This window comes from Neolamprologus brichardi, chromosome 16, assembly GCF_056152115.1.
Source record: "Neolamprologus brichardi isolate AB-2024 chromosome 16, ASM5615211v1, whole genome shotgun sequence".
NCBI classification, from domain to species: Eukaryota; Metazoa; Chordata; class Actinopteri; order Cichliformes; family Cichlidae; genus Neolamprologus; species Neolamprologus brichardi.
The window spans coordinates 25,534,755-25,550,248 of record NC_142119.1 but is presented as its reverse complement, the minus strand read 5'-3'; the positions used below and the strand labels follow the sequence as shown (position 1 = coordinate 25,550,248).

The 15,494-nt window shown below is 38.8% G+C and overlaps 1 protein-coding gene across 1 annotated transcript in view; it reads left to right on the top strand.

Annotated features, from left to right (window-relative positions):
- Positions 1-12,767: 12,767 nt before the first annotated feature.
- The window catches only part of LOC102779061 (sodium channel protein type 1 subunit alpha-like), a 36,846-nt gene continuing 34,119 nt past the window's right edge, over positions 12,768-15,494 (top strand). The window contains exons 1-4 of the mRNA XM_087830071.1: positions 12,768-12,853; positions 12,933-13,061; positions 13,468-13,559; positions 14,001-14,189. Coding sequence (XP_087686197.1) covers positions 12,774-12,853; positions 12,933-13,061; positions 13,468-13,559; positions 14,001-14,189 — 490 coding nt within the window. The 5' untranslated portion in view covers positions 12,768-12,773. The remainder of the gene's footprint in view (positions 12,854-12,932; positions 13,062-13,467; positions 13,560-14,000; positions 14,190-15,494) is intronic.

Here is a 15,494-nt window from a genome sequence, read left to right as displayed (position 1 = left end):
AGCCCGTCAAAAGACTCAAGAAGCCTTGTTGTTTTTTACTTCCTTTTAATAAACGCTTTATTTGTCTGCAGCGACATCATGAGGGTAAATGTGGAAGCCAACAATCCCCCATCCATGCATATCATAAAGTTAAAAGTTCCAGTCTGTTAAAAGTCTGTTAAGTCTTAAAAATAAATAAATAAATAAATACTGTAAAGCGTATCTTGGAAAATATATGGCGTGTTCAGTTTCTGACTGCAAATAACATGAAAAATGTTATTTACCTGAAAAATAAATGAGAGTGAGAAAAGTATTGCATTTAAATCTATGCATTTTCCAAGGCTCGTAAAAACAAACAGACAAACAAACAAACAAAACATAACTACACTCAGGAAGCTACTGAAGTATTTCATAGACGTTGCTTGTCTTCCTTTCTCCAGTCTTCCTGGAGCATTTGGGTGCAAAGCATGGAGCTTCATCTGGAGCTTCATCAGAAGAAGCTCCATGCACACAAACTCAACAAAAAACATTACACATAATGCAAATGTCCATCAAGAATATCAAGAATCCAGTACAGGATTCTTGATATTCTTGACACACTTAGAAAAGAGATCACAGGGCGCTGCATCCATTAAACACAAGAATAACAAACAACAGCACTAAAAAAGCCCATGTTGTTAGGAACGAAAGCAACAAGAGAAATAACAAAATAGAAAAAGATATACCACTCATTAATTATTTATGTCTTACTGATTGACCTAATTGATACCCACAGTAATTCCCACCATGATAATTTCTAGCATCTCTGCCCTTATTTGCTACTTGAGAAGATTCCCGTAACCACTTCAGTACAGTACTCCCTCCGGCACGCTGGGGCAGACACAGTCTCTTTCTCCTTCAGGATTTTCCAACAGGAATCTGCGCCAGGAGAAGCTTGAAGCATCATAATCAGACAGAAAGGCTTATTTTAAATAATTTTTAAAAGAAAAAAAGTTCTGCTTTTTCAAGTAATTTTCAAAGTGAAGTCTGCACCTGTTGAGGATGGAAAACTAATGGTGAGTTGAAATCACAGTGACTTTTTGTCCTAAAAATTTTTTTTCCAAGGGGTCTCCTGTAGTTAGACTCATAGAAGAACTCGCCTGCTTCTTCAGATATTAGTGGGGCTGGCTCAGTGTCAGGAGTGCATGGGGAGATGAGAGTGGGACAGCTAAGCCTGAGCCAGTTTGTTTGGCCTGGCAGCAGGTCAAGTGATTTATTTTACAGCTGTACAAAGGGTCTGCTTGCACCAATTACATGTTGGCTAAAATTAAACAAACACATTTTTTTTGTTAGAAATGAAGTAAGTTTCTTTTTGCTCTCTCTCCTTTTGCTGTCTTCCAGTCTCTCCTTCTGTAGTTTAACCCAAAAGAGTACATAGTAATCTGTACAGTAAACATTCCTTATATCAGCTTTTATGACAGTAACAGCTTTGGAAGGCATGGAGGATGGAGGGGAGTTGCTGAGAAGTCAGTGTTACATTTAAGAGACTTTCTTGGTATTTTAATCTAAATTTAATGTTCATATGTGCACATGATTTTTCAACCTTGGCAGTGCGGCAGTCTTCATAGCTACATACACATTATCGATATCAGTTTTTATGACAGTAAACGCATCGGAAGCTCTGTATAGAAAAACACGATGGGCAACAACTAGAGTGCAGATTGTGGTTTACAATATTACAAAAGCAAATGGGCATGGCAGCATTTACTCATTTCATCTTAGATGACTTCCTGTTTGCCTCACTGTTCGTGTCATTATTAGATTGTTGTCAGTTAGAGATGGGAGCGTCCTATTGGGTCTTATCCACACTGTATTGCAGTCTGGCAGTTTTTTCGTGAAAACATTCATTTCAGAGATTGTTAACAGCTGATATTACTCTGTATCTAGGTATGTTTCAGTTCATTTTTTTTTTTTCATACATTTAAGCTGGGAGAATATATTATTTGAATGTAATGAAATTATATGAATTACTAACCTCATTGTAGTCATCTCCAGGTGTGCAGTATAATAGGTGAGGGTTGACCAAAACTAAACATTTAGCTTTGTTGAAGATCAGTCTGTGGCCCTTTTTTTTTTTTTTTTAATTTATTTATTTATTTTTTTATGTACAATTCAGAAAAAGGCAAGGATTAAGATAACAAGTAAAACTTTATTAGTACACTGCCTTTCTTTTCCAGTTAGTACATGTGGCCTTAAGTACAATGATCGACTGACTGCAGTTGTTCCTCGTCTCTCTGCTGGCCTTTCCTCATCTGACTTCTAAGTAATTTCTCAGAAGTTAAACTCTCATCCCCAAAACCACTGCCCTGTTGCACAAATATTTGCCTTAAAAATGTTTTTTGAAGCATATAAGTAATTTAAAGATGTAGATTTACTGCTTCAGGTGGAATACAGTAAAGCTTTAATATTATGACTTTTGATTACCATGTATTTTGTTTAGGGCAGTAATTCAAATAATTTGATTATTAAAAAAAAAAAAGTCTTGACCCAAATTCTTTTCTTTGATGCATTGTTTAGCAAATGTGTTAAACGATGCAAACGTGAGCCAACAGATCTGCAATACAAACATCTTTAGGGGAAGTGTCTGAATCAGGGGCGAAAAATATCCAACTCAATATCTTAACTGGGGGCAGCACGGTGGTTAGCACTGTTGCCGCACAGCAAGAGCGTGCTGAGCCAAGTTAGGTCTCCCCTGCATAATTGGTTTTCCCTGCGTCAGGTGCACGCGCCGGGCTGTTGAAATCATGGACAAACAGTTTCCCACATTCTTGATTTTTAGTTCACAAACACTTGTTGTAATAACTTACTACTCCTGACATTTGAGATGTTGGCTCTTTATACAGTAAAGTTACAGCAGGATACAAATAATATCCGGCTGATCCTTGAACGATTTGGTCCCCCGGTTCAGATCACGGACAAACCATATCCTACAGCTGTTTGTTTGTTTGTTTAAAACCCATTTTGTACAGAGGCATTTTTTGAAAATTGTATTGACAGCAATGTTGAATATTATTACACAAGGAAAAAAAACTACACGTAAAAAAAAAAAAAAAACAAAACAAAAAAAAAAAAAAAACACCCACACAGTGACGCCTCTGCCTTTGTAAATAAAGGGACAGTAACTTCAACAGTATTTTGTCTCTGCCATTCTGCATTGTGTGTGTGTGTAAAAATTAAGGGTGTAACGCACCCTTAATTTTATCACGACCTCTGAGCCCAACTTTCTTCAGATAAACCATCTGACCTTCTCGTAGGGGAGCATCCTTTGCTTGCTGGTCGTGGCGCGTCTTACGCCAATCAGCTACAGGGATTAGCTTCGGTTGGGGTGCGGGCAAATGGCCCATACACACATTAAGATGGGTTTGTGCATCTTTAGCCGACTGGCATCGCTCACACTCCTGGCACCACCGTTGGATGTCTCCATACATCCCTACCCAGTAGCACCATTGAGAAACCACATCTACCATGCTCCGAACACCCAGATAACCATGCTCCTGGCACACTTGCCTCAAAACCTGACCCTGAAGGGACTTGGGCAGCAATACCTGCAGTGTCTCTCCTCTCCTTGGATGACAGACCTTCCGATATGACACGCCATCCCGCTCCACTAACCTACTCCATTGCCTGACCAACCCGAGGGCCAGCCTTGAAGTGCGACCACGCTCCTTGGCATCAGGGCCCCGCCTCTGCAAGAAACTCCCGGATCATGGGGTCAGTCTCCTGCAACATACGAAGGTCAGACAATGCATACCCAGGGAAGACCAAAGTAATGGCTTTAACAGCGGGGGTTACTGGTTTCCTACCAGTAACCTGCAGCAACGGGTCAGGTAGTACAGACTGAGCCTAGGATGCCCCCACCTGAACCTCGACTCAATGGTTCAGGGGGTGGAAGTTTCCCTGCATGGAAGAACAACAACATTACTTAAACTGGTTTGCGCTGCTGTACCAGCTTACTTCACAGGCATGACTGTGGGCTCACCAGGGCACTTTCTGGCAAAATGCCCAGCCTTCTGGCACCATCTGCAAATGACAGCCTTATTACGTTAGGCAGAATATGTTTGGAAGCACTATTCAAAGCAGCAAAACTCCTTGCGAGCTGATTCAACTGCTTTTGCTGACTTTTAAGAATCTTTTAACTCCTGCATTTCAGATTCATAGGGTGCAATACCTGCCGGACTACGTCTAAAAGGGACCTCCTGGACAGTGTGTTGAAAGCCTAGCGCCGGGGGAACCGAGTAACTTCTATCCCTCCCGCCCCCTGGCATACCTCCACGCTCCCATAATATAGCCTCACGACGAACATCCATCAAGGTGGGAGTAGGGTGGCCGTGGACATACTGTTTTAATTCTCTGCGTAAGAAACAATCAAGCACATTTTCAACAAATTAGTCTCTAAGCAACACATCTTTGTTCAGCAGAACATGAGGGGACTGTTTCACAACTCTAGCCATGAGGCACATAAGAGCATGCGAAAACTCTTGCAATGTTTCTCCCTCCTGCTGTCGTCTTGAAAAGAACTCTTCCTGCAGAGAGACATGACTTAGTACACCCATACAGTTCCTGTAAAATAGTCAAAATCTTTTCGGGATAGTCTTTCTCCTCTGGAAGCCGATATTTAATCTCTTCTCTGGGCTCGCCTTTTAGATGAATAGGGCTTGGTCGGCTGGTGGAAGATGTCGTACCCTCAAACAGACCTGCACCTCTTCCACTCATTCAGCAATACCTATACCAGTCTTACCGTCGAACCATGGGCACTTCCTCTCCCGAGGAATATAAATCAGTCTCTCAGTCGCAGGAGCTGAAACAGCAAAATACCCATTGGTGGATGAACCTGTTGCAGCAGCACTGGTGCCAGGTTGCTCCGATCCTCGCTCTTGCCGCATCCGCCGATTTTCTGCTCGCAAACGGTGCAATCTACCTATGCCCGGTGTGTACAGAATCTACTTTACTACAAATTCATCTCATGTAAACAATAACGTGGCGCACAGCGTGACGTGAAAAAAGGCACATACCTTTGGCATTGCCTGATGAACTCTGTATTCCTCATCCACACATAAACGTAAAAAAATGAGTTTTAAAAAATCTCCGTTTTCGGTGATTGGAAACGCCATTTAGGTGACGAAACCGCTGCATTTTCAAAAATACCCATGTAGGTGTGGACATAGCGTAAAAGAGTTAGTCGTTTATTTTCTTACTACCTGTCATTTATTGCAGATTACTTGTATTTGCTTAATTGTTTGCTAAATGTTTGAGGTGTGAAATAAACCACTATGGAGAAAAATATGGGTGTGTGTGGTTGGAGGATGTGTTTGTGCGTGTGCGTGCGTGCGTAAGTGCATGCATGCACTGTGGGCTCGAACATTTTTCTTGTAAAACAAAGGGGGGCCTAGCAAAAAAAGTTTGGGAACCTCTGGGTTAATTGGTTAATCCAAATTGCCCATAGGTGTGAATGCGCGAGTGAATGTGTGTGCAAATGGTTGTATGTCCCTGTGTGTTGGCCCTGCGACAGACTGGCGACCTGTCCAGGGTGTACCCTGCCTCTCGCCCTATGACAGCTGGGATAGGCTCCAGCATCCCCCGCGACCCTGAAAAGGATAAGCGGAAGTGAATGGATGGAATATCTGAACTGTCACGTCTATTTTATTTACAGCCCATAGCCCAATTAAACAACAGATGATGAACCGAAGCACTTTAAAGACAGGCACATTTACATTCCAGGTCTTCAAAAAACAAAGTTTCAAAATGCATGAAAGGTATTGATAGGCTACTGGCAATACTGGCCATGTATTTATTTGGAATCTGATCGATGCCATACTGTGCAGTATCTCACAGCACACCGCGAAGAGCAAAGACGTGGAGCCGTTATCGACATGGTGAGCTGAGCTCAGAGTGAATGAAAACATGATCCATAACAGCTGCGCCGTTCCTGTAATTACCACTAAAACCTTTAATGGAGTTATTCATCAAAGCACCTCATCAAGAAACGATGAAATTTAATTAAATGGCATTAATATTTTAAAATATAAAAAAGATGTTTGTTAGGCTGGACACTGAATTATTATTAATATTAATTAATGCGTAAAACATCATAAAGTCTGTTTTCAGCAACACAAAAAAATAGCCTCCTATTAAGAGATGACAGAGAAAAGGTAAATTGTTTATGCCTTAGTTTAGATTGCATATATTTCTTATTTTATTTGACTTTGACTGTACTTGATATTATTTATAGATTTTTGCCTTTTCTGTTTTCTTTAAAAAAAATGTGGTATGGGATGTACATACAATCAAAGGGTTTAGTTTTTATTTTTATTGTTGTTTTTTGACATATGTTGCATGCAGTTGAAATCTATCACAAACCACCTCTTATCTCATCTAAGTACAAAAACGCACTTTGAGGTCATACAAAATTAAATATTAAAGACTGGTTACTGATAAACTAAAGAAGGCATACTGAAGCTTTGAAGTGGCTCATATCTTGAGCTGTGCATAATGAGCTGGACGCTGACAGAATGATGCATTCCTGTTTAGAGGTTACTCACTGCAGGCTGAGCTACAGGAAATCAAGGTTTATTTTATGTTTGCAGAAAATCATGTTTCTGCTTTTTAATTCCCTTTATACAGTATTGGTTTATTTATATAATACAGCAGCTGGATCTTTAGCTAGCAACTCACTGTGCAACAAAATGCACCCAAACAGTTTGTCTATTTTCTGATGTTTGTTAAGCTGATAGAAATGCTGAATTTAAAATTACCTGCCAGTTAAAAAGAAACATCACTCACTTCATGCTTCCTCCTCTTCTGTAGAGTTAGCTAGATGCTGAAGTAGTGTAAACACAACTTACAGTCACCTGCACTTTCTTAAATGCTATAAATGATGCTCTTGAACCTAAAGTAACAAGTCCATTTTGAAAATGTAGTAGAAAGTACAGATATTTGTTTATAAAGGTAGGGAGTAAAAGAGTTATCAGAAAAATAAATACTCCAGTAATGTACAGATAAAAAGTGTTTCTACTTCGTTATTTCTGCCCTCTGACAACAAAACACCACTTTCTACGGTACAATATTATTCAAATACAGCTCGTGAGGGTATTGGACTACGGTGTGGTCCAACACTACCTGTTTATGCCCTGTCCTTATCTTCAAAATCATGCTGCTCTGTTGTATCTTAATTGCTCCTTGGGGATAAATAAAGTCTTTCTGATTCTGACTACTTTTACAACATCAACAACAACAACAACAAAAAAAACCCTGTAGAATGAAGGAGGGCATCACATGAAAGCTTCCAGTTCATCAAATCTCACTGAGCTGTCCTTACCTTTAAAAACAATCACTTTTCTTCCTTGCCTGTTCTGTATTATACGTTTCTTAATGTCTGGTGAAGTTATAGAACATTTTCTAAAAAAGTAACTTTTAACTGCCCCCTTATTAATAGGGGGTCATCCCCTATATATGTTGTGTTAGATTTTTACACCAGATGTAAACTGCTACACAATAGAGCTACTATCAGACTTTCTTTCAACTCCCAAGGAAATAAAGCAGCTGTACCTTTAGCTAGCAGACAGATTGTGCAACACACTGAACAGAAACAGTGTGTGCGTTTTTTGATATTTGTTGAGCTGTTTGAAATTTGCTTCCGAGTTTAATTGCCACTTAAAAAAACATTACTCCCTTTTATCCTCTTGTGTGACCCTAGAGAGATGCATAAGTGCCATGACCACAAGCTACTGAGATCAGCACCAAAACGCTGTTCGGGATCATTCCAGCCCACTTTAACCCCTGAATGTACTTCTATAAATGATGCATAAATTACGTGTGTGTGTGTGTGTGTGTGGGGGGGGGGGGGGGGGGGGGTTGTTTTTTTTCCCCTTTTTCTTTTCTTCATTGAGTTAAGAACTGGTGATGGATACACTAGAGGCTGTCTTTTATACGTTGTGGCTTCCTCCATTTAGGTTCAAATTAGTGTGATGCTTGAAAGTGTCCAGTGAAGCGCAATTACTCCCAGCAAATGTCTTAAACCTAAAGTACAAAGTAACAAAGTATTTGTATTTCATTATTACCCATTTCTGCTCTTGGAGAAAGAGAGTACATTCAAACTTAAAGCTTTTTTTGTTGCCTTTCGTTTCACACACACATTAAACCACACAGGTAAAACTGAGTAATGAGGACAATTGATAGACCATTGAGTTTGTGACAATTGCGATTGCCTTTGTATCATGCTAAAGCCAGAGAGAGGAACCCAGACAGATACTAAGCAATCTGTGGGGCTTTTTAGTTCAGCTGAATTCAACTCAACTTAATTCAGTTCAATTACATTTTATTTATATAGCACCAAATCACAACCCCAGCATTCATATTTAATAGTTCATAGGTATTTCTAACACATCGTACCAGTCAGACCTATTAGTAGATCTAATTTTACCACAGCTGAAAGGAACTTGACAGGTGCATGACAGCTCATAATACCCCCAGTTTTCCTCCAATCAAAGAAGAGAAACAAACCTACCTTCCTCTATTCTGCATTAAAACAATTGGTCAGTAAAAATCTGTTGCATTGCAAGTGATTAATGAGAGGCAAGCCATAACATAACAAGTTTTCATTTGCATCTTTTAGCCAAATAATGGATGTAAAGATAATATAACTCTGCTGTTTACGCTGTTCTGTTTATCATATATTTTCTAACCCTACAGACTTTTTTCTTGTTGGAAGCTAGCTGTTCATTCTGAAGGTGTAGCAAGATGCAAAATGTGGCACAGTTGCTTGTGCCACCAAGTCCAGACAGCTTCCGTCCCTTTAGTCGTGAGTCCCTTAAAGCCATCGAAAGAAGGATTGCTGAAGAGAATGCCAAGAAACCCAAACAAAAGAAGGAAGAATGCAAAAATGAAATTAAGCATACACCCAGCCGCGACCTAAAGGAAGGCAAATCACTCCCCCTTGTATATGGGGACATTCCAGACGGCCTGGTGTCGATACCACTGGAGGACCTGGATCCCTACTACAATAATCAGAAGGTAGGTTTGTTTGAATTTAACCTTGAGCACTAAGCTCAAAGTTTAGATCACTGCTCTGAACACAAGAGAATCAGGATTGGATTGTGCCTCATAAGGAAGAACGCTATTGTGACAAAGAAAACATTTTTCCATTTAGATCAAGTCATCATTTGTGACAATGCATGCAGGTATTATTATGGTACTTTTGGCTTTAAAATGTAAAAATGATTTTAATGACATTTGTCATCAATATATAAAGGTGCTTATTAATTATTGCTGAAATTTAGTAAGCAAGATATAACTACTCTTATATCTTAGTCAGCTGGCGGTAATGTGCAAAAGTCTTGAACCACACTTGATTACCACTGCAAAGGAGGTAATGTTTTTGATTGCATGTGCATGTGTCATTCTGTCTGTAAACACTTTTGATCTGACTCTGTTTCAATATTGATCTGAAGGTTAAAATGAAAATACTGCTATATAGAGCTATTTAAAATTTAAAACTACATTTCTTGCTGGCACTGATGGTATTGACAAAATAAAGGTATACAGGGAATGATACATGGTAATATCACATTACTTTGACCTTATTTGACCTCTAATTAGAGGTCAGATGTAATTTTCATAAAATGTTTGTATTAGCAAAATTTAGGAAAGGGCACTGGTGTATGGGGATTCTAAATTTCACATTACTCCATACTTTATTTGACCTCTGATCTCACTTTTATGTTTTCATCATTTTACATCATGTGATATAGAATGTATTATATTTATAAATAAAGTATTGTCAGCAAAAGAAAATTAGTCTACATAGATTAAAAAAGAATAGAAAATAAGTATGCTTTACATTATGCCAAGTACATTAAAATGTGTTTCAACGGGGCAAATAACAAATGGCTGCACTATGTACTTGCTTTTACCACACTAAAAACATCTTAAAATACATTTAAAAAGAAGAAAGAAAATAAAATGAAGATGTACAAACATAATATGGTTTCCTTAATAGTAAATAACTGCACAGAGCTGCCTTAGTGGAGGTTTGGACTTTTTGCTTTCAAGGAATCAGACTTTCTTGTCACTTGTAATTCTTGAAATTGGTGTTGAGCAATAGTTCTCAAGGCTTCCTGAAATTTTTTCTTTGGTCATTGGCTGGTTTTACACTCATTTTCAGAAAAAATCCAAACCTATATGGCCATGTATGAAAAACTGATTGCCCCCTAAACTTAATAACTGATGACAAAATTACCCCAAGAGCACATCGATCATTCATGAAAGAGGTCACAAAAGACCCCAGAATACGTCCAGAGAACCGCAGGTCTTATTTTCTCCACTTAAGGTCAGTGTTTATGACTCCACCATAAGAATAGAAAAAGAATAAAATAGAATAGCTCTTTATTGTCATTGTACATGTACAATGAATTTATGGGTGCTCCAAACAAACTGTGCAGAAATTCAATATAAATAGTAAGATGAGGAATAAATAACAAGCAGGAGAAATACACACAATCAAGAGGAAAATATACAAACTAGAGGAATATATGCAGGGGTGCACATAAGTGGTCCGCAGGTGCGCATTCGCTGTCAAAATAAAAGACGCACACCAGATAAGAAGTTGCAACACGCGTATGTGTACGATTTTGCATAGGATTTTCTGGAGGAGGACAGATATTTGTTTAGAACTCTTAAAGATGTCGAAGAAGTAAGCTCCTTTAGTCAGTTACTTTGGTGTTCCTCCACCTCCAAAGAAATGTCAGAAGGAGTCCGAACCGCAAAAGAAGCGCGTATTCTCGGAAAAGTTGTTGCAGGAGGTGAGCTGGCTTCAAACAAATGATGAATGCACAGAGATGTGGTGCAGAATAAGCTGTGAAAATCCCACTCTAGCGGACAAAAACAGTGCCTTTTATATGTACGCAAATGCGTGTTGCAACTTTTTATCTAGTGCACGTCTTTTATTTTGACAGCGAATGCGCACCTGCGGACCACTTATGTGCACCCCTGAATATATACAAAAACAAGACAAACCACACAATGGAAAAGGCACATTGTGAGGGACCAAGTGGCAAAGGCATTGAGGTCAAAGGAGAAATGTCTTCAAAATGCCTTGGAAATAGTGACAAGTTTGAGTATAAAGTCCATGTGTAGGTGCCTTGAGTGATGGAGGGTTACTCAGACCATGGCTCAGATTGATGAGGTGAGTGGGCAGGGTTAGGGTGTAGAGGGATAGTGTTTGCTAACAGTTTGAATGGCCCAGGGGAATAAGTTGTTTGTGAGTCTGGAGGTGTGGGATCTGACTGACCTGAGGCACAGACGAGAGGTCAACTGGTCAAACGGGTGGTGGGTGGGGTAAAAAAGGGTAAAAAGGATCTGGCAATGGCCTCCAGGGGTTGCTTTCTTTTCATCATCACCCTTCATCTCCGTTTGTCACGTCACATCTGCCCTTAACAAATAGGAAAAAATCCAGCCAGAAAAAATCCTGACAAAGCATCTGGCTGTTGACTTGATAAACAGTGAGCATATACAGCCATCTGTAAAACATGGTGAAGTCTCTGTCAGAGCTACATTTCAGCCAGTGGTGGTGGAGATCTTGTCAAATTTAATGTAATTATGAACACAGAAATGTGCTGACAGATTTTCTTATACCTTTCTATACCATCTGGAAAGCGCATGATTAGTAATCATTCACATTTTTCTGCATGACAATGATCCCAAACACACTAACAATGAAGTAAAAGCATACCCAGATTGGAAAACACACAGTGAAATACTATCAGGTCTCCTAGGAGCCCAAAGCTTAAGATTACTGAAGCAGTTTGGGATCATCTTGATAGAACAGAAGAAAAAGCAGCCAATATCCAAAGAAGAACATCGGAAGCTCCCTCAAGAACTATGTCTGAAGACTACTTAAAGAAATTCCAATGAAAGCTTGCCTAAGACATTTCAAGCTGTAAAATAAAGGTGGTCATACCAAATATTGACTAACTCTGCACAAACTCTGTTTTTGCCTTATACATTGTATTTCTATATATGTTTGCAGATGTCTCAATAAATCTCTCAATATTTAAAAAAAAATTTAAATATAAAAAGTGGCTCAACACTTTTGCAAGTATTATATAATGTTATATATTTTGTAAATTATAATGATACAATGCAAGACAGCCAAAGAGTATCCATATGTCTGTTTCTCTCCCAGACTTTCATTGTATTAAACAAAGGAAAGGTAATTTTTCGCTTCAATGCCAGTCGAGCCTTGTACCTCCTGAGTGCCTTCAACCCTCTACGAAGGCTATCAATTCAGATTCTAGTACACTCATATCCTTTTATTGGGATATGAATCTGATACGCATGAATAATGTTGATGCTGAGCTGTCTGCTGATGTAAGCCCAGGGTTTTGATGCATTCTCAATCATCCAGGAAAGTAAATCTCCAAAAGTTGATTCATGGCCATTGATCAGTGGTCTTTGATCAGTGGGTTTTGGTCAGAGGTTGATGATCAATGGTCATGAGAATTTGCATAATTAAGATTAAAGAACTGACCTCCCAGCCCATTGTTCCTTCAGTCATTATGCAAATGTACTGTTTATAAGATTGGGTAAAACTGCAGTCAGCTTGGATGAGTGACAAAACGCTATGTCCAGATGAACAGAATCAACTTTTGGAGATAAGCCCAGGGTTACATGTTCACATTGTTACTTTATTTATACGAAAAAAAAATACTTTCACAATAAAATCTGTTACTTCCTTGACAACTGCGTGTAAATTGTTCAACATGGTGATCATGTGCACTATTCTCACTAACTGTGCATTTATGACACTGAGCGATCCCCCTGACTGGGCAAAGAACGTGGAGTAAGTGTTCTACAAACATACATAACATACACACAGTGTAGATACTGTGAAGAGTAACTGGTGTTCCTTTTTCTAACAGGTACACATTTACAGCGATTTACACCTTTGAATCCCTCGTTAAAATTTTAGCTCGGGGGTTCTGTATAGGAAAGTTCACATTTCTAAGAGATCCCTGGAACTGGCTGGATTGCTCTGTCATTGTCATGGCGTAAGTACAGGGCTTTTTCATTATTTTTGTAGTTTTTGTCACACATTTGGAAAAGACTCACCAAAGAAAAAAAATAATCAGGCTTTCATAAACAGAGACGTTGCTTGTTGGCGTTATTTTTTGGTACTGACAGTAGCTTCATTATTGCTGTTTTGCATGACTCTATGTTATACCTATTGTCATCTCTGTAAATACTAATAATAATGGATTGCATTTATATAGCGTTTTTCGAGACCCTCAAAGCGCTTTACAATACCACTATTCATTCACGCTCACATTCACACACTGGTGGAGGCAAACTACAGTTGTAGCCACAGCTGCCCTGGGGCAGACTGACAGAAGCGAGGCTGCCATATTGTGCCATCAGCCCCTCTGAATACTAAAATAATTATAATTTTTCTTGCAGATATGTAACAGAGTTTGTACCCCTGGGCAATGTTTCAGTCCTTCGGACATTCAGAGTATTAAGAGCTTTCAAAGCAATTTCTGTCATTCCGGGTAAGTAGTTACCATATTTGTTGTGTTCTTTCATAGTTTAACAGTACACTCATCCAATTGCCCACCCTTGAGCAGCTATGGACCCACCAGTGCCAAATTTATATTATCACACCTATTTCACAGAGTTGTTTCACCAGTATGAAAATGAACAATCCTTAACAATCTCAATCTATAAAATGCATGTCATCCTATAGGTGGTTCTGTAGATGGTAATGAAAAAAGAGAGAGAGAATCTGCTCTTATTCTAACTTATTTCCAAAAGATCATCAAGATGGATTAATTAGTACTGGCACTGGGTTTAGACAAACAAACAAACAAAAAATATACTAAAAGAAACATGGATGCGTTCTAAGTGGATTACCACTAAAGGAAAAGCTCACTGGTATCCCTTTGTATATTTACTGTCTCTTAACTGACTGTAAGCAATTTTGTGTTTGACAGGCATAAAAGCCATTATTAGTGCATTGTTCCAGTCTGTGAAGAAACTCACTGATGTGATGAGTCTCACCATTTTCTGCTTGAGCGTCTTTGCCCTAATAGGGTTACAACTGTTTATGGGCAATCTGAAAAATAAGTGCATAAAAAGCTATTTGAATAACACAAAGGTGACTGAGGACTTTGAAAACATGAGTGAGTATTTGATTTTCCTCTTTAATGCTTTTTTAACACTGTCACAGTACACACACACACACACATATATATATATATATATATATATATATATATATATATATATATATATATTTACATACACATACACACACACACACACACATATATATATATATATATATATATATATATATATATATATATATATATATATATATATATATATATATATATATATAGTCCAAGAGAGAGAGAGAGGGTCAGTTTTAAGAGGAGAAGGTGGCATGCTCCTCCCTGCCTGTTTATGTAAGAGACCACTGTTGAATTGTCCATCCTGACTAAGATATACTTAGTTTTTCTGAACTGGAAAAAAAAATATTGGGAGCTTCTGGCGACTGTCTGACTTTCAGTTGGCCATTCCACCATATGCAGGGGTATTTGTAGCTGATCAAGTGCTACGACAAAACTGGCTTACATAAGGACCGCTCCAGGAAAGAAAGACCAAGAGCCACCTCTGCTGCTGAGAGAAAATTCATCTGAGTCAAGCCTCAGAGTTGTGCTTATTTGTAGTATGATTTCCTTTCAAAGTGGAAAGAAACAATAATCTGCATATTTTTCAATAAAAAATTGGGGTGTTCTAAAACTTTTGAGTGGTAGTGTAGTAGTGGTGGGCAAGCAGAGGAAGACAGCTGTAGTGATAAATGTAGCTATACTGAGTGAGAGCAAAATCAGGAAGAAGAAAGGTTGAGGGTCCTGATCAGTATCTTTGCTGCTTCTAGGACTGCACTCTTCCCAGCAGAGACCTTGGATGTTGTTCCTGGGATCTGCTGGAGCCACTCACCTAGCTTGGTGGTCACTGTACCAAAATAGTTTGATAGTAATAGTGATAGATGTCTTCTTAATTCAAATAAATCGTGGGCCATAGAGTAAGAATGTCATGGTCCTGGGTCTGCGACCCGGTATTTGTGTTCAGGCTCTGAATGAATATTCTTTGATTTAGTGTTATTCATGTTTTCCTTATTTGTCTCCATGTGTTATATACTTTTCTGTAGCCTTTAGTTTCCCTATGTGCCACATTTAGTTACTCTCATCTCCATGTTTCATGTTCCCTCTGTTCCCCTCATCAGTCATGTCTCTATGTCCCAGTGTCAAGTCTGCGTCTTTATGTATGTCTCATGTTTCTTGTTTTATTTTGATAGTTCCTTGTCCTGTGTGCAGTGTATTCAGTTTTGCTTCCTTTCTGTGTCTTTATGTGTGATTCCCAGCTGTGCTCTCCTCCTGTGTCAGATTCCCTTGTTACTCCCGTGTGTATTTAAGCCCAGT